This window comes from Moschus berezovskii, chromosome 11 (genome assembly GCF_049115385.1).
Source record: "Moschus berezovskii isolate FMDL1 chromosome 11, NW_MosBer_1.0, whole genome shotgun sequence".
Lineage (NCBI taxonomy): Eukaryota > Metazoa > Chordata > Mammalia > Artiodactyla > Moschidae > Moschus > Moschus berezovskii.
The window spans coordinates 35,621,607-35,645,677 of NC_142470.1; the positions used below are offsets into that span (position 1 = coordinate 35,621,607).

General features: G+C 51.9%; 1 protein-coding gene across 2 annotated transcripts; it reads left to right on the forward strand.

Annotated features, from left to right (window-relative positions):
- On the forward strand, positions 1-23,563 carry FOSL2 (FOS like 2, AP-1 transcription factor subunit). 2 transcript variants are annotated; one of them, XM_055399273.2, is made up of 4 exons: positions 1-919; positions 10,633-10,884; positions 15,730-15,837; positions 18,207-23,563. In XM_055399273.2, exons 1-4 carry the CDS (start codon positions 818-820, stop codon positions 18,726-18,728), a joined length of 984 nt encoding a protein of 327 aa, XP_055255248.1. In that variant the 5' UTR covers positions 1-817; the 3' UTR covers positions 18,729-23,563. The 2 variants fall into 2 exon arrangements, with proteins under 2 accessions (XP_055255248.1, XP_088697388.1); XM_088841262.1 differs by lacking the exon at positions 1-919 and adding an exon at positions 2,044-2,896.
- Positions 23,564-24,071: the final 508 nt, after the last annotated feature.

The window sequence follows — 24,071 nt, forward strand, 5'->3', positions numbered from 1 at the left end:
TGGAGTTGAAATCGTGCCATTGTAGTGACTCATCTCGGGCAGAGCGCTGGGGCTCCGAGCAAACCAGCGAGCAAGCGAGCGGCGCTCGGCGGGGACCGAGAGAGGGAGAGAGAGAGGCGCGGACGGGCGAGGCGGGCCCGTCCGGGAGCGGGCGCCGGGAAAGCGGTGCAGGTCCGGGCGCCGGAGCCGCGCCACCGCGTGCCTCTCCACGCCGGCTCAGCTGGATCCTCTCGGGCCGCGGGCCGGGCGCAGGCTGCCTTCTTCTCCTAGTCAAGTGTCCGAGCCGCTCCAAACTCCGGCGGCGAGTCGGCCACAGGAAGTTTATTCTCAGCTCCTTTTCTAAAAGGAGGAAATAGAAGTTTCTTCAAGCGGGCAGCCTTTCTTTCTGCCTTTTTTTTTTTTTACTTCCATTCTTTTCTGCCCTGACATCTGGGGTCCCCAGACCTGGCAGGCTTGACCCGCCGGGTTGACTCCCATCCTTTTTTAATTACCGATTTTTGATTGAGCCGGCGGTCCCGGCTGGGCTCCGATTGCGCGCGGGGGCGGGAGGGCGCGCGCAGGGGAGGGACCGAGGGACGCGCGGACTTTTTAGAGGGAGGGACTGGGTGGACAACTGGTCCCGCAGCGCTCGCAGAGCAGGAAAGAAGTGGTGTAGCGCTCGGCGCTCTGGGGGCCCTGTTCCCGGGGTGCCTCCGCCGAAGGGGACAAGCCCGAGGCGCGGCCAGCAGAGAGCCAGCGCACAGCAGCCGGTGCGCGGCCGCGGCGAGGGCGGGGGAAGAAAAACACCCTGTTTCCTCTCGGGCCCCCACCGCGGATCATGTACCAGGATTATCCCGGGAACTTTGACACCTCGTCCCGGGGCAGCAGCGGCTCTCCTGCGCACGCCGAGTCCTACTCCAGCGGCGGCGGCGGCCAGCAGGTAGGTGCGGGCCCCGGGTGCACCTGGCGGCGCGGGTGGACCCCCGCCTTCCTCTCGCCGCCACTGCCTCTTTTGCTTTCTTTGCCCTTTCTCGGTTTGGCGAGAAAATTCCTACGGGCCACCATTGTAAGTTCTGAATTCTCATCTCCTGCCCACACCTCCTTTCACCCCCTCTACCCTCGCCAACACTTTTTTTTTTTTTAACTGGAGAGGGCTGAAAGAACCTACAAACCCTGTCCTTCACACTACATCGTATCCAGCCAAGCTCCTGGAATTGCAGGTCCCGTTCCCAGAAGCCTGTATCTCCCTCCTTCCCAGGAATTCATCTCCATTCCCCTCTATCTCCGTGGTGGACACCCCCCCCCCCAATTTTTCACGCACGGGCCCCTTCCGACATGTAGAGAACTTATTCCTGCGAAAAAGCCTTCTTCCCCCACCTCGACCCCGCACCTTCTCCCGCCCTTGGTCTATTAGTTAATTTCGGAAAGAGGTTGGGGACTCGGAAACTGGTTGAGCTCCTTCAAGTGATCCAGAGTGAGGGTGAGAGTTGTCACTCAGGGAATCAGGTGCGAAGGTCAGGAAGGAGGGGGTCAGCCTGGGTTGGCTCTGGCTGCGTGCGCCTATGTATCCTGCGCCCATCCACCTCCTCCTGTTCCGGTCGGACGAGGAGCCTGAACTGCCACCCGAAGGGGCGCCTTGGGGTCTGGGGAGTACCTGGGACCAGGACGGCTGCAGAGAGAAGGGAAGCTGGAGAGACCTCCTCTAGGCTCCTGAATGGTTCTGGAAGCCGAGAAATAACTTGTTTCTAAAGCAGGAGGACTGGTTTGCACTGGAGGGGTTGTGCCTGCCATCTCTGTCTATAAATACCAGAATAAATACCAGAAAGGTGCTGCTAGGTTGGTGGTGCTGGTGGGGTGCCTGCCCTCTGCAACAGCCACCCCCCACCCCACCCACCCACCCACCCAGAGGCTTGTGAGGGAGCTGACTTAAACAAGGCTTCTAGAGCCTGAATCCCTTCTTGGTCAGGATCTGCTGAATCTCTAGCCCAGTTGGCTGCAGCAAGAGTTGCTCTGGTTAGGTGGTGGCCTTGGCCTCTGTAAGCCAGCCAACCAGGAGGGGCTGGGGTGGGCTTCCAGGGAGGAGGGACCCTAATGGAGAATAAAATGGAAACCTGGCTCTCTTTAGTAACTGAGGAGGGATATCTTATTCCAAAGCGGTTCCCCATACCTGGTGGATCCTCAAAACACTTTTCTGTGTCTTCCCTCTACCTGCCCTGGTATCCCCATAAGCACCACTGGAGAGAGCCTTGTCAGTGCATTGAGGGTGCAATCAATGCATGCACCCTTAATGATGAACACTAAGGTGATGAGTTTCAAATCTTGTCCCAAAGTGATTTTGTTTGCTTTCCAGCCCCATTGGTGGTTTCTATTGAACCCAGCCGTCATTAGGCAATGGGTTGCAGTCATTTGAAATCCATTCCCTCATTCTCCTGTTCAACAGCCCCAAAATGTCCCTCTCCGCCTCTCCAAATCAGGAAGGAATCTTTTGATTTCTCATCCACTCCTTTGGCTGCTGTTTCTGTGGCAGTCATCACTGAAATGTTACAACCTTGCAGCCGGGCTTTGCTCAGACCCTGGGGCCTGGATGGGAAGTCAGACCGGACATCAGTGCCCCGATTGAATAATCTGTGTCACTAGGGCTTTGAGCCCAGGATGTGAGTGGAAGCAATTCCCTGTTTTGGAAGAAAATCAGACAGGAAACCAGAGCTAGGAAGAAGGAAGAGAACTCAGTCCAGCAGAGTGTAATGGGGCCTCATTACCGAAGCAAAAAGCAGCTGTTGGCTAATTCCTAGCGTGCTGTAACACATGAGGATTTTGCAATTAGTAATAACTGGTGCACGGGGTTCTTGCGTATGTGCCTGTCCATTCGGCCCAGCAGCTCAAGCAAGGCGCCTTTCAAACCAGAGGGATTGGTAAGGTAATGCTGCTTTGGGCAAGTTTCTCAGCCTGTCCACTCCTGAGGGAGGGGGTGGCGGGAGGACAGGAGAGGGTTTTTCCATCATCCCTGTGACTGGGAGCAGAGCTGTTCTGTGGTCCTAAGAGCTGACGTGAGAAGCTTTTGTTACTTCACATGTCTGTGACCCCACCCAGGCTCAAGGTAACTTTATTGCATACCAGATAAAACCTGTAATCACTTTATTTCTCTTAGCTTCCTTTATGGAGAGACTTTCCTGGCAGTTGGTAATGGGCCTTCCTCCTTTTGTGGCAGCTCAATATAAGAGCTCTGGTTTTACCTTGGGCAAGTGAATATTATTTTTTTCTCCTCTTTGTTTGTGGGGTCTAATATTCCTTAGAAATTTGTTGCTGTTTACTCAGCCTAGAACTTTCTTCTCACTTCATGAAGCTTGCTCTTAACACATGGCCGTGAGTTTCAGTGACTTGAGAGGGGGGCGGCAGATAACTCTTTGTTAAAACCTCTGTTCTTGTATGTGGCAGGAACTTGAAGTATGAAAAATATTTCCTGTTCCAGTTATAGTTTTAATCTCAGACGTTGGTCATTGGTGATTTGATTTGCCCCTGATAGTTGCACACACACCCCCGCCCCCGGCTTTTTCTTTTTATTGTTGTTTTCTCTCTTTCCTAACTTTCCTAGGAAAACACCTCCCAGATATATGCCCTGGCTGACTGCTCAACTCACGGTTTCAGGCCCTGAGCATTACGCAATCCAGCCAGTTACACAAACACAGGTCATTTCATAACTTGTTTTCATCAGCTTGGCCCCCTTTTAATGAAAAAACAAAACAAAAACAAGACCCAGAACTTTTCCAAGGCTGCCATTTGTCTGTTTCTCAGATAACTTGTGAAAATAAATAAAAGGGGACAGTTCCTTTTTGGAACCAAGGAATACCAGACTAACTCTCTTCTTTGGCAACCATTCTTTTCCAAGAGACACACAGACACACATACACGCACGCGCACACACACACACACAAAATTCCCCAGAGTGAACTTTTGCCAACTGTACCAGGCTGGGACATTCCTCACATCAAAGAACTTTTACCAGAAATGACTGTGATTCCCAAGTCAGCCCCAATCATGCCTCTCTAGTGCCCCCTACGGGACATTCTTAGAAGAACTATCTGGGGAATGTATTTTTCCAGCCCCAGAGAGTGTTAACTTGGTGAGTTTTTGGAATTTTTAGGACTCTTTTTTTTTTCTTTTTAATTCAGGACAAATAAATGCCATATATTTAACAGTGGTTAACTAGGAGTTGCTTGACTTCGAAATGCAGTTTCTTTTCTAATTTTATTTTGTTCTAAATAAAGCGTGGTTGAAAAAGGAGTGCTTTTTTCTTTCTCTATTTTTATATCTGTTCATTGGCAGCACAATGTCTTCAAATTCCGAAGGCTTGTTTTCTTGATATTGTTTGTAGTAGGACACTGGAAAGTGTTTGAGGAGATAGTCTTCAGAATTGGTGGGGAGGTGGGAGGTGTATATTCAGCGTCTGGTGCCCTTTTTTTTTTTTTTTGCCTTGATCTCACAGATGTTGTAGATTAGGATCAAACAAAATGTTATCCCAGGAATTTGTCTGTTCCGCTGATTCTTGCGGGTGGAAGTCAGTGTCACTGGTTCATCAAAGTGAATGGGGTGAAGTAACAGTCAGGTATTGTCTGAGTGGCAGTTGAATTTTCCTATCCAAACCCCTGAGTGCATTTCCATTGCTTTATTTCTACCTGGCTCTTTATTCAAGGTGAGTGTAGCCTCTGTGTTTTTCTTTCCTGTCTTAATACAAACACACCAGAACTTATGCATCCAAATCAGCTGTTGTCCCCTTCATAATCGTTCCTTGAGGAGACTAAATTCTTATTTGGATACTGTGGCTATTAGTCAGACTCAGAAAGATTTTACGACACCCCTCTTTGGAATTGGCTTCAGCAAATTCTTTTGCAAACCCTCTCTCCTAACATATTTTTGTCTTTTGAGGGTGAATTTAATATTTGGAAGTTATCAAAAGATCTGGCATAGAAGCAACCAAGGGTGATGTGTGAGGTCTGGGTGATCTGGCAGGGTCTGAAGCAGGATGTGACCCCGAATCCTGCTGGTCTCCATCTCAAGGGTCTTCCTGGGAGAGCAGTCACCAAGACAAGACACAGCAAAGCAGGCACCTCTGCCACCTAGACCTTTCGTCTCCACTCCCCCCTCAACCCCCACCCTGTTACAGAGGAATGAAGGCACTGATTCTGAGAATTCAGGAGGCTAGGTTTCTCGTCTATCCATTGAAAGAAAGAAAAAGAATTAGTGTTTTGTGACTACATCTCTTCCATGCTGTGTGTGGCATCTTTTGTGGCCACAGCATTTCAAAATGATGGCAGCTACCCTGGTGGAGGCAAATAAATCTGTTCCCAACCCCAGTTGGTAACTCTGTCCCTCTTGGACTCACTGGGTCAGAGGGAAGGTTTAAGAGTCATCTTATCCAGTGCCCCGTCACAGGGCAATGACTTGGCCATGCTCACCTGCTCTGGTTGTAGAGAGGATGAGATGGCATGCCATTCCCATGGAGTGCAGAGCGGTCTTAGGCTTGGTGGGGGTACAGAGTGGGGTCTACAGAAGGGTGGAGGGAATTCCCTCTTGCTTTGGAGTGGAATTTGTCCAAAAGGGCCCTGGAAGAAAAGACATCAGGGAACCTGGTGGACAACTCAGTATTGGTCACCTTCTTTTCCTTGCTTTATTCTTTTCTTTGCTGTTCTTCACCCTATCAGTTAGGTGAAGGAGGATAATGTGATTCGTTCAAGTGAAGCTGGCAGGAGGCAGATCACTTGGAAAGGGCAGGAGAGAATTATGAGTTATTGATGACTATTTCCATGATGACATTAGTGCTGAGCCTCAGGAATGAAAGGTCAAAGGTCAAGGTGATGTCCCATATAGAATCTGTGAAAATTGGTTGAATTCCACAGAGAAGGCTTTGGAGAACACCCCACGTTTAGTAAAAGCACAGAGCATTTGAGTCAAACTGGACCTCAACAGGTTGATTCTGGAGCGTTTGAGGCAGCATTCGCCCTGCCCTCTCCTCTTTCCCCGAAGCGAGTCTCCTGGGATGTTGGAATTTTCCTTTTCCTGAGCTGGGAAACTAAAAAAGGGGGTTCTTAAGAGAGAGAGAACCCAGTCTCTTCTCAGACATGCATAATCGTTTCTGCCTGTCAAGGCAGGTCCCAGGTATTCAGGATTTTGATGTCTTGAGTGCTTGGTGGCCCAGTCAAGAGTCAACCTGGTGGAGAAATGCCTGGCTGAGGGGATGGACCCTGGACACCAACTCTGATTCCATCTTAAATGCCACTTCTGGGCCCCTCACCCCAGGAGTTTCTGGGATAGGCCCTGCCACATCCATGTCTGCAGGAAAGTAAACCCTACTTCCTAGACCTTTCTGAACCTGAGGCCCTGTAGAGTTCAGAAAGGTCCTTTCCCCAAGTTAGCGAATTCTGAACTGTAGGGACCTCTCTGATCTGATGAAGCTGGGTAGCACTAAAGACCCTGTGTTCTGAGCTTTCTCATGGGCAGCAGGAGAACTCACATACTTACTGAGCGGCCCCAAGGCTCCCTTAAATTCAGGTTGCTTCAGGATAAGGAGGTTCTGATGCCCAAAGACCCCCCATCAAGGCTTGTAACCTCAACATTCGGCTTCAGGTTCTGGAGATTCACGCTGTTTAGTGAGAGTCCATTGCTTGACTCCCTGGGTTAGAAGAATGGTTCTACTTTTTTGCTTTCTCATTTCCTCTCTTTATTCTTTTCCCCTCAACCTGAGCTTATGAGAATAATCCTCTAGGACAGAGGTCGCCAAACTGTGGCCCAAGTATTTTAGTAAATAGGGCTTAAGAGAGCACAGGCACGCCTATTTGTTTACATCCCGTCTGTGGCTGTACTCACGCTACAGTGCCCAACTTGAGTAGTTGCGACAGAGACCTTATGGCCTGCAGAGTCTGAAATATTTACTATTTGGCCTTTTACAGCAAAAGTTTGCCAAACTGCCAAAGGAGGTTGGGGGAGGGGGGCAATTTGTCCTTTTATAGGCATTCTTGCCCACCCAGAAGTCAACAGGATGACACAGTTAAATAAAGCATTTGGAGGCTCTGCCAGACTGGAATACCACATAGCCATCCAGCACCTTCCATGCTGTCCTTAGAGGAGGAGTTTCCAAGGGAGTGGAGAGCCCCAGGGGGGGTAAAGTGAGGGTTCTGGGTTACCTCCCCTAGCCCCCTCCCCCAGCACACCAACATCCCTGTTGGTGCTGCAACAGGGATCAAACCACCCTGTCCCTACAGCTGAGAAGCCCCATCTTGGTTTCTGTTCGGTGTTAACCCATTGGTAGAGAACTGTGATTTCTCCCCAACATGACATGTGGCTGGTTCTTGGGTCCTTGGGAGAGAAAAGTACCAGGCTAACTTCTGGGACCACAAACTCTGAGGCTTACCTCTTCTCTCAACCTGCAGTGCCACTTTCGGAAAAATACCTTCAGAGTTGACACAAAACACAAATCTGCCAGATCTCACTTAAACTTGTGTGTGTGTCTCAGAGGGGCTCCTGCTGGAGACAAAAGCCTTCTTTAGCAGAGCCCCAGTCCCCTCTGGGGCTGGGACATTGTTTTCCTTGCAGTTCAGAAGCAGTGTGTTACCCAGATGGCTTTACCTCCCTCTGAAACGAGTTGTACATGCATTTCGAGGCAGTCATTACCTACTGCCTTGTTTTTATTGCGTCTTGTTTTGTCTAGACCAAGCTACTGCTGCAAGGAATCTGGCTGATGGCCGGGCATGGCCTTCTGTAGACCTGCCATCACAGACAGAGTGGACCGGAGGACCCCCTGAGAGGGGCTGAGAGTCTGCCACTTAGTCCTAAGCAGAATTAGTCTTTTCAGCTTTGCTTCAGGCTTTTGGCTTCCCTCCACTAGCCTGAAATCGGAGCTCTTTTGTTTGTTGGAATGAGGAGTCAGCTTCTTGGGTGCTCTCCTGAGAGGAAAGCTGACAGCCCCTCGCCCCTCCAAGGAAGGACATTCAGCTGTCCTACTAGATGCCTCGGGTGTCTTTCAAACCCAGAACCTGACTCGGGGAGAGAAACAAGAAAAATGTTGGGTGCTTCCCAGGAATGAGAAGCTGGCAGTTCTCCCAGGAGCCACCGCTTCCCGCAGACACTTCCAATGACAGTGCGAGTGGTGCTGGTGGCCATGATGGTTGTCGTTGCTGTGATGATGATGATGATAGCACCTTCTATTTATTTGGAGCATCATTTCTCAACTTTGACTGCACATTAGAACCTCCTTAGTTTTTTTTTTTTAAACACCTTATCAGAACCCCACCCGAAAGCAGTGATTTTAGAACTCTAATGGTAAGGCTGGCTCCTGCATTGGTGTTTTTGAAAAGCTCCTCAGAATATTCTAATGTGGCAGCCAGGGTTGCATACCACTGGTGTGCTTTCACAGCCTGTGATTACAAGTAGCTCCTTATTTAATCCTTGTGACAGTGCAAACAGTTTGGTGTTACTGTTCCCCTTTCCAGATAGGGAAACTGAGTCCCCAGTGATTCACCAAGGCCTCACATCCAGGCCTCCTGACTCAGATGACCTCCCAGCCTCCCTCCCAATTCAGCATCCTAAGAGAGACATAGCTGCCTGGGCTTTAGTGCTTCTGTGCACACTCAGCTGCCCATGTGTTTCCAATGCCCTCTTCCTTACGGCCAGCCCTGGTTGTCTGTTTTTCCTCCTTGAAGATTATTTCCCACTTGGATCCTTCCATGTTCACTGCACCCAGCCCTCCTTCACACACACCACACATACTCAGATATACCTGGTACTTTTCATTTAGCTCCTGATAAAAAGCCCAGTTGTCTTTGCTTTGGGAGATGACTCAGAATCCGTTCTTGCACTGGGCAGCTCTCCTCATTGCCTCCTAGAAGCCATTGCGCTGGCATCTTCACAGAATCCCAGAATCCATTTCATCCAGGTTAGCCTGGGAGGTGAGGCAGCCCCATCCCACCACCTAGATTGGGGTCAGGCAGCGGAGTGAGCAAGGAAGGGTCCCCAGCTCCCTGAGCTGCAATGAAGTACTCTAAGCTTCACTTTTATTTACACAGAGGAACACAGATGTCATCACCAGGGGTAAAGACCATGGTAGAGGCAGCTGCCATTGCTGCTGATGCTGCTATTCTTGGTTGGGCCACAAAAGCAGGGATGCTATAGCATCCATGCTAATGTCAGTGGGCTTTCAGCTGGGGTCAAACAGACCTGTGGGGCCTCCTGGGTGAGGGAGGGTCTGTAGGGACCCTGGGTGGGAATGACCCTGATGCTCTGTCCAGGTGCATTGGGGGTGGATACCAGCACTCGGGTCTGGATTTCAAGATAGGAAAAACAATTCTGCAATGTGTTGCATTGTGTGGGAGAGACCTGGCCTCTCTGTCAGACTGAACTGGGTTTGAATCCTGACCCCACTGCTTATTAGAACGTGGCTTTGGATAAGTTACTTAATCTCTCTAAGCCTAAATTTCTGCCTCTAAAATGGAGATAATGGTAGTTCTTACCTCAGAGGGAGAATTAATGGGATAACCTAGGTTAAACACTACTGTGGTGCCTGTCATTTAGTAAGTGCTCAGTAAGTGTTAGTTATTATTGTTGTCATCATTTCATCCCCCTAGTTAGGGAAGAGAGGATGTGCAGAACCTTTTTGTGGGAACAGGAATCATCTGAGGCTGAGGGTTCCAGGAGGGGCTCTCCCCTGAAAATCTGGAATTTGTGGGGCGGTCTTCCCCTTCTCCTTCCTTCTCGCTTTCTAGTAGCTGCCCTGAAGGAAGGTCAGGCCCAGCTGCTGAGGAGCATGGCCCATTTTAGCTTTGGTACTCTGTCATCATGTTATATTTTAAATAGACTGCTTCCTGCGGCATGTTCCACAGGGCTCTGCAACGTGGTCTGGGCATAAATTAAGTGACAGGGAGAAAACTCGGAGCTAGCAGCACCAAAGTTTCCCACAGACACGCCTGTGAGCTCAGATAGATAGATACATGAATGGGTAGAGAGAGATGCAGTATCTCTCAAGATGGGGGTGAAGGTCAAGGAGGGCAAGGACAGCAAGGGGAAGTCTGGCAGCAAAGGCTACCACTTTCAGTCTCGTGGGTCAGGGGACATCTTTTCATGGACCTGGTCTCACCCTGATGGGATCACAGCCCCATGATGAAACTGTTTGGAAAGTAGCAGAAGCAGCCACGATAAGCTTCCTGGTGATCTTTGTTGCCGTAGAGCAGTTGGTCTGCAAATCTCCTCAAAGGATACTAAGCTGGTACCTGGGGAATAAGAGCAAGTGACCCAGAGGCTTAGGTGGCCCAGATGGGAGGCCTACACTCCTGCAGATGGGGCACAGCTGGCCTGGAGGGTTTCAGAGAGGGCCTGCTGGGACGTGAGCTGCTGAGGACCACATCTGTCCTGGCAGCCATTGGGGATATGACCACATCTTTCCTGAACTGGTGGGGATGGAATTTCCAGGACCTCAGTCAGGGAGCGGATCTGACGTGGAAGAGTTAAGATCCCCTTGATTCTTGGATGTGCAGGAAGCCCGCCCAGTTATCCTGACCTCGGCACTCCAGGCACTGACCCTACTTTCTGCTGGTTTTGGCCTCCTATCTCGGCTTGGCCTGTTTTGCAGTATTTGTTGGCTCAGTCCTATCTTCCTCTTCATTTCAGAAATTCCGGGTAGATATGCCTGGCTCAGGCAGCGCCTTCATCCCTACCATCAACGCCATCACGACCAGCCAGGATCTGCAGTGGATGGTGCAGCCCACGGTGATCACTTCCATGTCCAGCCCATACCCCCGCTCGCACCCGTACAGCCCCCTGCCAGGCCTGGCCTCTGTCCCTGGGCACATGGCCCTCCCGAGACCTGGAGTGATCAAGACCATTGGCACCACGGTGGGCCGCAGGAGGAGAGATGAGCAGGTACAGTTCCGTTCGGGAGCCACATCAGTGGCTTTATAATGCAGAGTGTTTTCCTGCAGACTGGCGAGGAGCACAGAGCGTGTTCTGGGAGCACTGGGGAGATGAAGGAACTCAGGACCCTCATCCTTGGAGGCAGAGCGTGCGACCTGAGAGTCAGACATCTTGCCCATGTCCCTTAGAATCTCTGAGTCTCAGTTTCCTCAGCTGCAAAATGGGGATGGTGTCTTGCCAGCCAGGACTTGCTGCCACTGGAATGAGATCATGGTGGGAAAGCACATGGTGAATGATGACGCATCAGCACACGGGCAGGACTGTTAGGAACTGCCTACAGCAGTGTCCTCTGATCCTTGGCAGAGGGACTGTGGGACAAGCAGCTGATAAACCCTGTCTGGGAGCTTTCATGGGCTTATCCCTTAAGTGTCTCCTAGTATCTAATATGGGCAAGAACCCAGCTGTCCTAAAGGGGTCCCCCTCCAGGCAAGTGCTGCCCACAGTGTGTCCATCGCCCCTCCATGTCCCAGGCCTCTAACTCGAGGCCAGAGCCCATTTCAAGTGCCTGGGATGCACATTCTGGAAGTGCATCTGGGACCCTGGGGTCTTTGGAGTCTGCTCAGCTCCTTAAGCTCCAGGGACACGTGGGGGAGAAGTGGGGGTCAGACAACAGCAGCCTTTTTTCCTCTCAAGGGGCTTAGCTTTGAGCAGGAGCCAACCTGGCTGGGAGGGATGCCAGAAAGAGGCGGGACCTCTGCTCTCTAGATAACATCTACCCGAGACTCCAAAGGCCCATCGTCTGTGTTAACAGAGAGTGGGGCAGTGGTGGCCCCCCGCTTTCCTAAAGAGAAATCGGAGTCATGCATCATTCTAGAAAGGAGGGAATGAGCCTTGTAAGAGCCCCACCTGTCCCTCTTCACGGATGACACAGCCAAACAGCTGCCTGGGGCTACTTGGCCAGTGAGTGGGGAAGTGTGGTCTAGAACCAGGCCTCTGGGATTCCACCCCTCTGCAGTGCCCTTTCTACAACACCATGCCACTGTTGAGTCCAAGGAAGGGAAATCCTTTGGTAGCAGAATTCCTTTTTCAACTGAAATGTTAGCCTGGAGATTTACTTCGTTTACAGCTTTGGAACCACTTCCCATTTCAGCCACTGTCCATCTCCACTCTGGGATCCCCAGGCCCACAGTGTTCCAGTACAAGGACCTTTCAAACATGGTGCCCAGTGGATAACTGTGGATCCAGCGCCACTAGTCCCCTTACGTGTGTGCTACGTCACTTCAGTTGTGTCTGATTCTTTGTGACGCTATGGACTGTAGCCCGCTAGGCTCCTCTGTCCATGGAATTCTCTAGGCAAGAATACTGGAGTAGGTTGCCATGCACTCCTCCAGGAGATCTTCCCCACCCAGGGATCGAACCCAGGTCTCTTATGTTTCCTGCATTGGCAGGCGGGTTCTTTACTGCTAGTGCCACCTGGGAAGCCCACCACTGGTCCCCAGGGCACTTAGAACTACAAGGATCACTGCTTTGAGGAACCAGAAGCTTTCACATGAGTCCCGTTCCTCTGAGGACAAAGCTGGGCCTTGTATCTGCTACTTGTTGGCTTGTTCTCTTAATGGCAGGACCCTGTGCAGGGGCAACATGGGGAGATGTGTGTAATAGACACTAACAGACAGTTCCCAGGTCCTGTTGGGCTTCTGCTCCTGGGGCAAGTGGCCAATATCCCCCCTCACTGCTGTTTCTATACTTGTGGTTATAAATATGCAGTAGCAGCAATCCCAGTGTCCTCTGTAAGTGTGCTTCCTTTAGGGAGCTCAGGGCACCAAGCTTTATACTCACTGGTGATCTGGATTCTCCTGGTATGTAAAGGACCCCTTATCAAAGCTAGGCTTGTGAGGGACTCCCAGGTTAGCAGGACAGCCAAGCAAGATGTGCTAAATACTCTTCATTCTTTTGTCCAACTCTTTGTGACCCCATGGACTGTAGCCTGCCAGGCTCCTGTGTCCATGGAATTCTCTAGGTAAGAACATTGGGGTGGGTAAGCCATTCCATTCTCCAAGGGATCTTCCCTACCCAGGGATTCAGCCTGGGTCTCCTGCTTTGCAGGTAGATTCTTTACCATCTGAACTACCAGGGAAGTCCTTTTTCTGGACCCAGGTCACACCAAATTTCCAAGATTAGAGAGGAAGAGACTTTGGAAACTGGCTTTTCTAAATTTCCCTCTGCACCCATTTTACAGATGAGGAAACTGAGGCCTAGAAAGAAGGGGCTTGCCCAGGCTCATGCAATGAGTGGCAGCAGAGCCAGGACTGGAATCCACCCCCTTTGACCTTCAGCCCTGTAATTTTTCCCATCACACCACCCAGGCGTGCCCTTGGAGAGTTTCCTGCCATTTTTGAGAGAGAAGGAGAGAGCCAGGAACATTTTATCCCATGTCAATTAGGAGTTCAGACCATCGTTCAGCAGCTTGGAGGAAGCCTAGGCAGCAGCATCCTAGAACTTGGGTCTTGGGGTTTCTAGCTCCAGGGTCTTTTCTCTGAGGCTCACTTCCGCCTCCCCAGCCTCCCCCAGGGGGCAGAGGCTGTTATGGCGCTGGCCTGGTGCCTGCCCCGGAGGCTCCCTCTGAGGCCAGCAGTGGCGGGGAAGGGAGGGTGTGTGTGGCTTGTGGGTGGGTGCGCGGTGGTGTGACACACTCATGCTGTAACCATAGTGTCACCACCCCTGAACGCTTCCTATGCCAAGAGCTCCCACAGGTTGCCTTGAACCTCACCAGACACTTCTTAGAAGAGAGAAACTTCTAAGGCACTGGGGAGGCCAGAATCTGTCCATGGGTAATGGAGGCAGAAGTGGATCAGGACCAGCGCTCTGTCTTGTCTGCCCCTCGTCAGTGAGGGTGCGGGGTGCTAGCTGGGCATCGAGGGGAGCCCTGGTAGCCTTTTGATGCTGAACCCTGAACCTGGGCCACCAGGCTCTCTCGGTCCCTCTTGGGCTCAGACTGAGATGGATTTTGGAGCGGCAGGTATTCAGGGCCTTGGCCAAGTGGCCTTTTATGACCTCAGCCTGTGATCATCCTACAGAGAATAGGGTGCCGCAGTGTGTGTTGTCTGGGCGTCTGGTTGATTTGCTGCTCAGTGAGTGCAGCAAGGGTATCAGAGAGGAGGCCTCTGGACTGCATCGTCTTCTTTCCAGCACTCGAGAGGACTCTCACACTGCATCTCATCTGATCCCTGCAGAAACTTTGTGGGAGGAGGGGCAGGTCCTATTAACCCTACTTTCCAAATGAGGATCTGAGGCTCAGAGGGTCAGTAATCTGTCTGGGTCCATCCAGAAGTGCCACATCTGCATTCAGCGCTGAGCCACCTGACACCTCTCAGGAGAGAGACCATGGGGCCATCAGCCTTCCCGGGGAGGTGGGGCAGGGGCTTGAGGAGGGAAGTGGAGCCGGATCCAGTGTGGGCTCGAAGATCAGGCCTTTGTAAGAGGGTTGAAGACTAATAGGAACGTAATGTTACCAGCTGGATGGGCTCAGGTCAGAGTGCCTCACGTAGAGGCTGCTGCAAGGACAGATGACGCTAGGGAGGGACACAGTGATGCTATGCCCTGCTCTGCAGGCAGCGTCCTGGGGACTCTGGACTGGGCCCAGCCCAGGGAGTGGCTCCCTCACTTGCAGGCTGGCTGGAGGTCCAGACAGCATCCCTCAGTGGGGGTGGCTTCTGTCTCAGCCCCTCCAACAATGGCTTTGGCCTTTTCCCCACATGTCCCTGAGGGGAAGACTTGGCCCTTACTGCCCCCAGAATCTTCTAAGCCCCCAGTACATCACTTGGCACCTAGATATAGTGTGCCGTCAGGGTCTGATCACTGAAGGAGGGGGTCTTTCCTTTTGAATTCCTTCCTGCCTTGGCCCACAGCCATCTCCTCACATCACCTCTGGAAGGGCTGTGTGTAAACAGAGTATCAGCCCTGTTGGTGGAGCAGAGTTCTTGCCCTCTGGCCTGAGCTCCAGGCCCCTAACCAGCTTCCCAGTGAGGAGCTAGGTCATAAGCTCAGCAGGCGGATTTTTGTTCATTTGGTTCACTGACAAATCTCTAACCCCTCAAACCATGCCTGGCATGTTGAAGGGCTGGTTGGCTGAATGAGTAGATGTGGTGGGCAGCAGGGTTTTAACCTGCTCCAGGGCTCCTCCTCCTCTTTGCCTGTCCTGCCCAATCTAGCACTGTGCCAGGCACACTGGTGAATCCTCTGGGTTGAACTGCCAGCAGCCAGCACTCGAGGGCTGGCAGAGGGACTTGGGAGTGGGGTGGCCCTCCCTCCGCCCTCTGGCAAGAGAACATCCCCCCACCCCGGGTGGTTCTTACTCTGGGCCCAGCTACATAATCAAGTGGGGATAATGAGGCTTGCAGAGCAGGCAGAGTGTTGGGGAGGAGTAATTAGGCTGAGTTGGGAGGAAGCTGCTTAAGTGGGTGGGGCCAGGCCTGGCACAAGGGGACTCTCTGGGGAACGGTCCCAGCTCATCCTCTCGGGTCTTGGCACTGAATCAGGGCCGACATGACACATGGTGCCATCATGCCTGGGCTGGTGAGTCTCTGACCCATGGCTACCCTGCTCTCCCTTCAAACATATGACATCACCTTCTGGGGGCTGGGGTTTAGTTCTGAGTGCTCCCCCTATCCCCAGGCACCCAAACTGGGGTGAGGTACATGTTCTGGGGCCCCTGAGCCACGTTCCTCTTGCCTTCCTCCTTCCCCACTCGGTACCAGAAGGGCTTCTTCCCCTACTTACAATGTGGTTAAAAGCAGAAAATCTTGGTGAGCCACGCACTCGAGCCTAACCGTGATCCTTGGCCCTGGCCTCTAGCTGTCCCCTGAAGAGGAGGAGAAGCGTCGAATTCGGAGGGAGAGGAACAAGCTGGCTGCGGCCAAGTGCCGGAACCGCCGCCGGGAGCTGACGGAGAAGCTGCAGGCGGTGAGGAGCCCTGTGTAGGGTGGGCGCACTCCTGGGTGGGCTGGAGCTGGGACCCCAGGACTCCTGGCCCTCCCCCCTCCCTCCCTCACCCCTAGTGACTGACAGGAGAGTTAGTATATGGGCAGAAGCATTCCTTCTCTGAGCACATGGGTCAGCCCTGCCTGATTTGAAGGAGGGGGGATGGGGAGAAGGGAGCTGGCCTTTATCACCCAGCCTGGACCCAGAGAGAACTGGACGAGCTTCTTGGGCCTGGCACACCATCAACCTCAGCACCTGAAGGATCCTGTGCTGAGACCTGCTGGGGCTCCTGGGCAAGGGATGGCAGAGGGTGTCGCCATTGCCAGCCAGGAGCCAGGCAGGCCCAGGCCTGCCCCCTCCAGGTTCCTCTTCCCAGGTTCCAGCCGCCCCCATGCCTGCCTGCCTGCCACCGGCAGGAGTGGGTCCAGCCTGGCTTCAGCCATCTGGTTCTCTGGGCTTCTCCACCTCTGCAGGGTCTTGGTGCTTCCTGGGTCTCGTGGGGATGGATCATAGGCAGCTGAGTTGTACTATCTTGGGGTTTTCTCATATCCTCGTGGGCGGGAGGGTTCCCCGCCTCTGCTCTGAGCCTGAAGCTGTCACCTCATTGGTACCTCATTCTGCCCTGTGAGTCATTCTCCCCCACTGGCTAATTGCCCCCACCTGGGGGCCCTCAGCTCCGCCCTTCCCTCCCCAAACTTTGACCTGACCGACATCACGTAACTCCCTCCAGAGCCCAGCCCTCCAGGAGGGGCCGTGTGCCGTGTGGAGAAAACCCAGAGCCAGGACTGACTCTTCCTGGATGGAATGTTTTCCAAGTGAGGAGATGAGGTGGACTGTGTCAGCGGTCCTTGCACTGAGCAGCCAGGTTGGAGCCCTGGAAATCGCAATGGCTTTGCACATCCTATTATTTTATTTAATCCTCCTGGCTACCATTCCCTTGCTTCCACTTCCCTTTGTCCACCCTGGAGCCCTCGTTCGTGGGCCTTAAATGTGCACTGGGTGAATTCTGTGATGCCTGTAGTAGTGTCCTGTGGAGGTGTTAGAGGCGGGAGGAAGAGTGGGAGCTCTCCGATGTCAGGTGGGGGGGATCCACTAGTGATCAGCACTCGCCGGGAGACACCCCAGGAGAGCCCTCCCCACCACCAACCTTTTGGGGAGCCATATCCCCCTGGGTCTACCCCCAGGTGCTTCTGCCACCAGCCCCAGAATAGCCTGCCCCCCAAGGCCCCTCGGTTTTCCTCCCTTCTCTCCCCTTGAAGCCTCACACCCTACGCCCCCGCCTCCCCACGACCCAGCCACCCAGGCCCCTGAGCCACATCCTGCACAGGAAGCCTCTCAGAAGCTCATGACGTTCATCAGACCCTTGAGACAGATGGAAAGTTTTTTTCACTCCGGAATATGCTGTACTCTGCTTAGCGAAGCTCTGGCCCATGTCATCTTGTTCTCAAACAGGAATCTGTGTTCGGGAAAAGTGGGGAGGAGGCTGGTGACACATACCTCTCCGTAAATTCCGTGACGACCCTCCCCACCCCCCGCCACCACGTGCATCTGTTGCTTCTCTGGCTTTGTGTGAAAGGAGGGGCTGAGGTCCTTGCAGAGGGTCCTTGCCAGCCTCATTTGCCCACTCAGGCTGGCAGGGGTCTCATCTGTTGAAGCATGGGGGCTGAACTGAATGTTCTCCCAGGGTTCTGTGAGTCCTGAAGCATAGGCTTTCTACTTAGAGCAAAAAAAAAGGGGAAGAGGGGCAGGGAGGATCCAGTGGGATGGATTGAGCGCTTCTTACAAGCCAGCTACTCCTAGGCTTGTATATGCAGACAAATATCTAGTCACGCGGCTCAGAGTTCAGTGTCGATATGTCCATGGCGAGCTGGAGGGGCTTGAGGAGGCATGGGGGGAGAAGGGTGCAGCTGCCTGCTTTGCTCCCTTCCCCCGCCAGGTCTCACTATTACTCACCCCCGCGGGGTACCAGGGGCGGTCCTGACAGAAAAGCGTAGTAGCACGTGGACCCTGCAATCAGATACATTGGAGTCAGATCCAGGCTAGCCCATCTGCTTGCTCTGGCATTGGGCAAATGATTAAACCTCTTGGAAACTGTTTCATTATCAGTGCTCAGTCATGGCCACTACGAGGGTTAATTCACCCTTCCTCCAAGCTGACTTTACTCTCAACCTGGAGTTCTGGAAACAGAAGGAATCCTGAACATGCAGGTGGCCCAGATGCAGTCGGGTGTGAGCTCGCTAGCTTCATGGTCAGCCCTCTGAGGACCATGTTTGGTTTTCCCTCTCTCACCCAGATTTGATACCCCCTGGCCCATCCCCTACCATCCCTCACAGACCCCTCTTCCCCTGCAGGAGACTGAGGAGCTGGAGGAGGAGAAGTCGGGCCTGCAGAAGGAAATCGCCGAACTACAGAAAGAGAAAGAGAAGCTGGAGTTCATGCTGGTGGCCCATGGGCCCGTGTGCAAGATCAGTCCCGAGGAGCGCCGGTCCCCGCCGGCCTCCGGGCTGCAGGCCCTGCGCAGCGGGGCCAGTGGAGGGGTCAGTGCCGTGGTGGTGAAACAGGAGCCCCTGGAAGAGGACAGCCCCTCGTCCTCATCGGCGGGGCTGGACAAGGCCCAGCGCTCCGTGATCAAGCCCATCAGCATTGCTGGGGGCTTCTATGGCGAGGAGCCCCTGCACACCCCCATAGTGGTGACCTCCACTCCTGCCATCACTCCGGGCACCTCGAACCTCGTCTTCACCTACCCCAGCGTGCTGGAGCAGGAGTCGCCAGCATCACCTTCTGAGTCCTGCTCCAAGGCTCACCGCAGAAGCAGTAGCAGTGGGGACCAGTCATCAGACTCCTTGAACTCCCCTACTCTGCTGGCTCTGTAACCCAGCTCCCAGGGGCAGGGGTCCTCGTCACTGCCTCCTGCCCAGGGACCAGCACCTTCCAGCGCTCCAGGGCCAAGAGGAGAAGAGGGGGACCCTGCTAGAGAGCTTCCTGGCTCTGGGATTTGGTGGTGAGTCGCCAGGTGGGATTTGGTGGTGAGTCGCCGGAGGACTTGGATGAGCTCTTGGAAGTCACAGGACCTTCTCCTCCCTTGTCCGTCTCGCGAAGCAAATCCTGTTTCTTGAAAAACATTGGAGAACTTGGTTTGGTGGACTTGGGCATCTCCCTGGCTTCTGAAGAGCCTGAAGCTGGTGTGGACCGTTCCTGTCCCTTGGTTCCGATGTGTCTCTGGAGTGATGGTGTCCTTCCCGCCCCACCAAGCATGCTCAGTGCCTTTTTGGTTTCACCTTCCCTCTATTTGCCCCTTCCTTCCCCCAGTGTCAGTTTCACTTACTCTTAGTTTTTTATCGAATTTGCCATGACATTTCATCTGGGTGGTCTGAATAGTAAAGCTCTTCATTTCTGAAGAGGGGGCAGCAGGGTGACTCTTTGGCTGGGGCTGACTTGTCCAGAAGGGGACAGTCCATGTGCAATACAGAACCTTCCCTCCTCTGACACTTCTGGTTCACCACCATCTCTGGAACCGCCAGCGGGGCTCCTTGAGCTCTCCAGGAGAGGCCACCGTCATTAGGAGGTTTGGAGGACCCTTCCTCCCCATCCTCAGAGACGGCTTTTGGAGGAGCAGCTTGGCCAGAAGACAGGGTGTGAGTGAGACAGCTGGGGCATGGATTGGGTTTGCCAAATGCCTAATTACCAGGCCGGGAATGGCTGCCAGGAATAGTGCCAACGAGCCACGCGGGTGTCCCAGGCAGCCTCTCTTCACCCCGTGTCTTGAGTAGGACGTCTTTTGTAATTACCGCCTCGTCGTTCTGCCCCGGACCCTTCTCTCCTTCCTTCCTCGGAGCCACACGTCACTCCAAGTCCCTGCCGGCTCCACCCTCCCCCACCCTGCCTCTCAGGGTGACGCCACCCGTGGAGGTTTAATGAGCGTGGGCCTGGCCCCTCCCCAAGCCTCAAAATCACCTCTGCTGTGGATGGAAAGGCAGGGGGAGGAAGGAGGGAGGCAGGCAGAGTGGGGTTTGCCTCGCAGCAGCCCCAGCGCCTGCTTCTCGCCTCTCACCAAGGTGCTGGGCCGTGCTACCCTCTGTGGTCATCTGCTACCTGATGGATCTCGCGCTTTTTCTCTTACACTCCCCTGCCGCCTCACCCCAGTGTGCTCCCCAGGTCCACCAGCCAGCTGTGAACAGCTGGCCCCGAGCTGCTGTTGTGGCTTGCAGCTTACGCGCCATTCCCCAGGGGCTGCTGAAACCAGAGATGAATCCCACTGCAAGAGAGCTGCCCCTTCCCGTGGGGTGGGGGATGGGGAAAGAGGGTCCTCTACCTGCCAACGCCCAAAGCCCCCGGGAGCACAGCTCTGCAGAGCTCAGCCGAGTCCCCACCTGCCATCCCTCGGAGACTTTTTTTCTCCCCAAGGCTGGTCTTCCAGCATTGGCCTCTGCTGGGCTAGTGCTCTGAGGGAGGCCCCGCTATTGTGATTCAGCTCTAGAGATCATTGTATGTAATTTAAAACTATATAGATATTATTTAAATCAACCCAGTGGGGGTTAAATCTCAAAGTTGGACTCGGGAGAGAAAGAAAAAGCGATGACATGGTTGCTCACCTGTTCCCTTCGCAGACCCAGGCCTGGCACGCCGGCTGGTATTTAATGTTCATTTCTCACTCACCATGCCCTGGACACACAGAATGGAACAGCCCAATGCCTAAAATACGCAGCTCAGTATGACCAGGAGTGATGTGTGGAGGGGCAGGGCTTGCAAAGAGAGGAGGCTAAAAGAAACAGGATTTTCCCCCCAAATGGTTTAAATATGTTATTTCCCACATTCCTTGGCTGTGACGCTCCCCCCCCCAGTTCCCCAGAGGTTCTGGGAGGGGTGCTCCTAATAAGATGGGGCCTTTGGGTTTCTGGCTTCAGATTAATCAAGGACACAGAAGTCAGCTAGGAGGAGCAGGAGACAGGCAAAAAGAACTGGGGTGAACTCAGCTCTGAAAGACTTAATCATCTCAAGTGGTATTTGTGGCCAACTGGGAGCTATTTACTTCTTTTTGAATATATGTATTATATATTTCTTAAATGAAGCTGCTCTCTGGTGTTTTGTTTCCAAAGTCCCTTTGTGCCCCACTTTGCACAGCCCTGATCCCAAGGCAGGCCCCGGCATGTGACTTGGGGCCAGGCTGGACATTCCTGAGACAGAGTCTGGCTTTAGTTCAGATTTCAAACTGCATTGGCTTTGGGACCAGCAGAAAGCAAGAACCCAGTTGCCTTGCAGGACTTCGAGGCCTCTGAGCTGTGTTTCTATTCAGGACCCTCTAACTTTGTTCTCGGAGGTAGTTAGGCTTCCTCAAAGCCAGAGGTTATTTGGAGAATTCACTTTTAATTCATAGGCATATCCTCAGTCACTGCCTTCTGGCTGGTTCTCTAAAGTTGCTGCCAGACACCAGGCCTGCTGCTTCCTCCTCCTTCCTTTCTCCTCCTTGGGAGCAGCGGCAGGGGGAGCCTTTGGACTTGGGCAGGGAACCCCGTGCCCCCCTGTGTCCCCAGCCGTGAGGCAGCTGGTGTGGACTCCAGTTGGGCTGCAGGCAGCTCTGGGACAGCATAGGGCAGGCACTCCTTGACAGGCTGGTGTGAAATACACAGTCCCCTTGGCCACCTGGCTAGCCTCTTGGGAACAGCCTTCTTCCTGTCGAGTGGATGGGGACAGCTGCTGACACAGGACAGAGTGGAGATCCCAGGTGAAGCTTAGGCAATTACCAGAGCCAACTCAAAGCAGAGAATTCACTGGGGAAGTTTTCAGAAAGAAAGCATTTTTCTGCCTGTGAGACTGGCCAGGTGTCTTCACACAAGTGGCCCGTCACACAAGCATCTCAAATCCAGGAACCATCAGAGGCTACTGGTTCCCTTTCTCAGGCTTTGGGGAAGGGAGTCTCCTCTCTGTTCCCACTAGGCTCCATCTTAAGGTTGAGATCAACTTACAGGCATTGGGACTTTTCTCCCCTTTCCTTGATGGACCAACAGTACTTCTTGCAATCTCACCTTGTAACTTATAGGTTGATTTCCTCCCTTGATCAGACATCCACATGGCCTCTTTAAGAAGGAAAAGAATAGCACCTACTATGTGCCAGGCACTGTGTTAGGCACTTTTATATATATACTCTCTTTAGGGTGAGACTAAGTGATGAGGACTTCCCTTATTAAAGGCCCACCACTCATGGATCAACAAAAACGCTTAGAGGTGAGAAGGTCTTTCTCCAAAGATCCAAGGCAAGATTGCCTTCAGTCTGAGGTTTGTTCTCAAAGACCCACCCCTACAATATCCTCCCACCTCTAAATTTGTTTCCCCTGTGATGTGCTCCTTTGCACTCTTCAGATGGTTAACCTGAGTCCTTATAGAATTTGTGGACCAATAGGATATGTGGTGTGTGTAACTTTCTTTTGAAAACTTAAGTAAAGTGGTCTTGCTACTTTCTGCTTGTTGAGTCTTCTTGGCATTCAATCTTAAAAGCCAGCATCTCACTATTTATTGATGGGTTGTGTGTATGTGTGCGTGCGTGCATGTGTGTGTGTACATTTCTAGGTGTGCCCATGTTCTTCTGCACCTTTTAAAAAGGAAACCCAGTCACCCCATTACCTATTTGACATCTTATCATGCTTCTAGTATATTGGTTGTACATCAACAAAGGGTTTTAATTTTCTAATGCTGACATGTTCAGGAGGAGCTGGGTCAAATTTTGAGCAGGGCATGGGAAGGGAAGGGGGAGAAGTAATTGACACTTATTTTATTATTTATTTTAAATGTTTACATCTTTGTGTTGTACCAAGCCTGAATAGAAACAGATAGCATTAAAATGCTCAGTTCCTCTCTCCCTCTCTTTCTTCTTTATAATTTTTTTTTAAATTTAGGCTAATGATGCTTTGCTGTTTCTAAAATGATTTGTGACTTGTGCTGTATAAACTGTATAAAAACAGGTTCTGTTTTTAAAGATGGTGTGTCATTCCTCTGGGGACAGTGGTCACCAAGAACTCTACGTTGGAAGAGAACACAAAGAAAGATCCTACTCTGTTCCTCAAAAATTATTTTCTGTGTATGATTAAAAGTTTATTCCATTTATTTTAGTTTGTGGTTACTTGATGTCGAGGAAGAAACATTTTCACGTTTGTATAAAGAATAGGTATCAGGGTGTCTTTTCTGAAGTGAAAGATGTATATATAGTATTTTGGTATATCGTGGCAAATCAAAAGCTTTGTGCATCTGTATTTGAGGTATGTTGATGATGTGGAATAAAGACTGCTCTAAGATCCTGGAGGTAAAAAAAAAATTTGTACAAGATTCCTACAGCTTGATGGGGAATTTAATTATCTTTCTGAGCACCTTGTCTTTTTTTTTTTTTTTTTTAAAGTATTGGTGAAATGGTCCCATTGGAAAGGCTTCTAAATAGGCCTCTTCAGGCAGGACTATGAGCTCAAAAATCTTTGTATAGTTTTGAAATTTGAGGAGTAGCTCAGCTCTGAAGCATCTCTGGTGGTGTTCTGTTGTTGTTCTGTTTTGTTATTTTACTGTAATACAAGCCTACAGTATTTGCACTAAAGAAAGCTTGTTAGAAAAAGCTTGCTGCTATGGAAGAAAGAACATATTACAACTTATTTTCTTTTTTTTTGTTGTTAGCTTTTTCACTTTCAATTGAGTAGCTTTTTGTAGAATAAAATGAATTAAGATTGAAGAGCCTCTGATGGTTGGTTTATTCTGTCTTTTCTGCCTATCTTTCCTGTCGCTTCTCTTTTTTTCCTTCTAGGCTTTTCTACCTTTGGCTCCGTGGGCAGAGTTGGTCTTTCTGCTGGGAATGGGGAAGCAGGGAACAACTCCCTGGGAATCTGTTTCGGCAAAATTAGGTGAGCTGCTGGGGGTGGGGCTGCCTAGACCTTTCCCACCTCCTTTCTCATGCTTCTTTCTCTTTACCCTCTCCAACCCCTCCCAGTCCTATTTCCCACTTTTTATGGCCTGATTCTCAGCTAGCTGCCAAGTACTGCCAAATGCTAGCCACTAACAGTTCACAGGGCTGTCCCTACCTGGGGGCACTTTGGATTTTGTTTCAATAAAATTGACTCTGGGAACTTGAGAATCTTCAAAAAGCCAATTTAAGGTATTGCTCAGAGGGTCCAGGTGGTTGCATGAGGTCATATGCAGGCCTCTGGAAACAACCAAGGCATGTACATAAGTGGGACAATCAC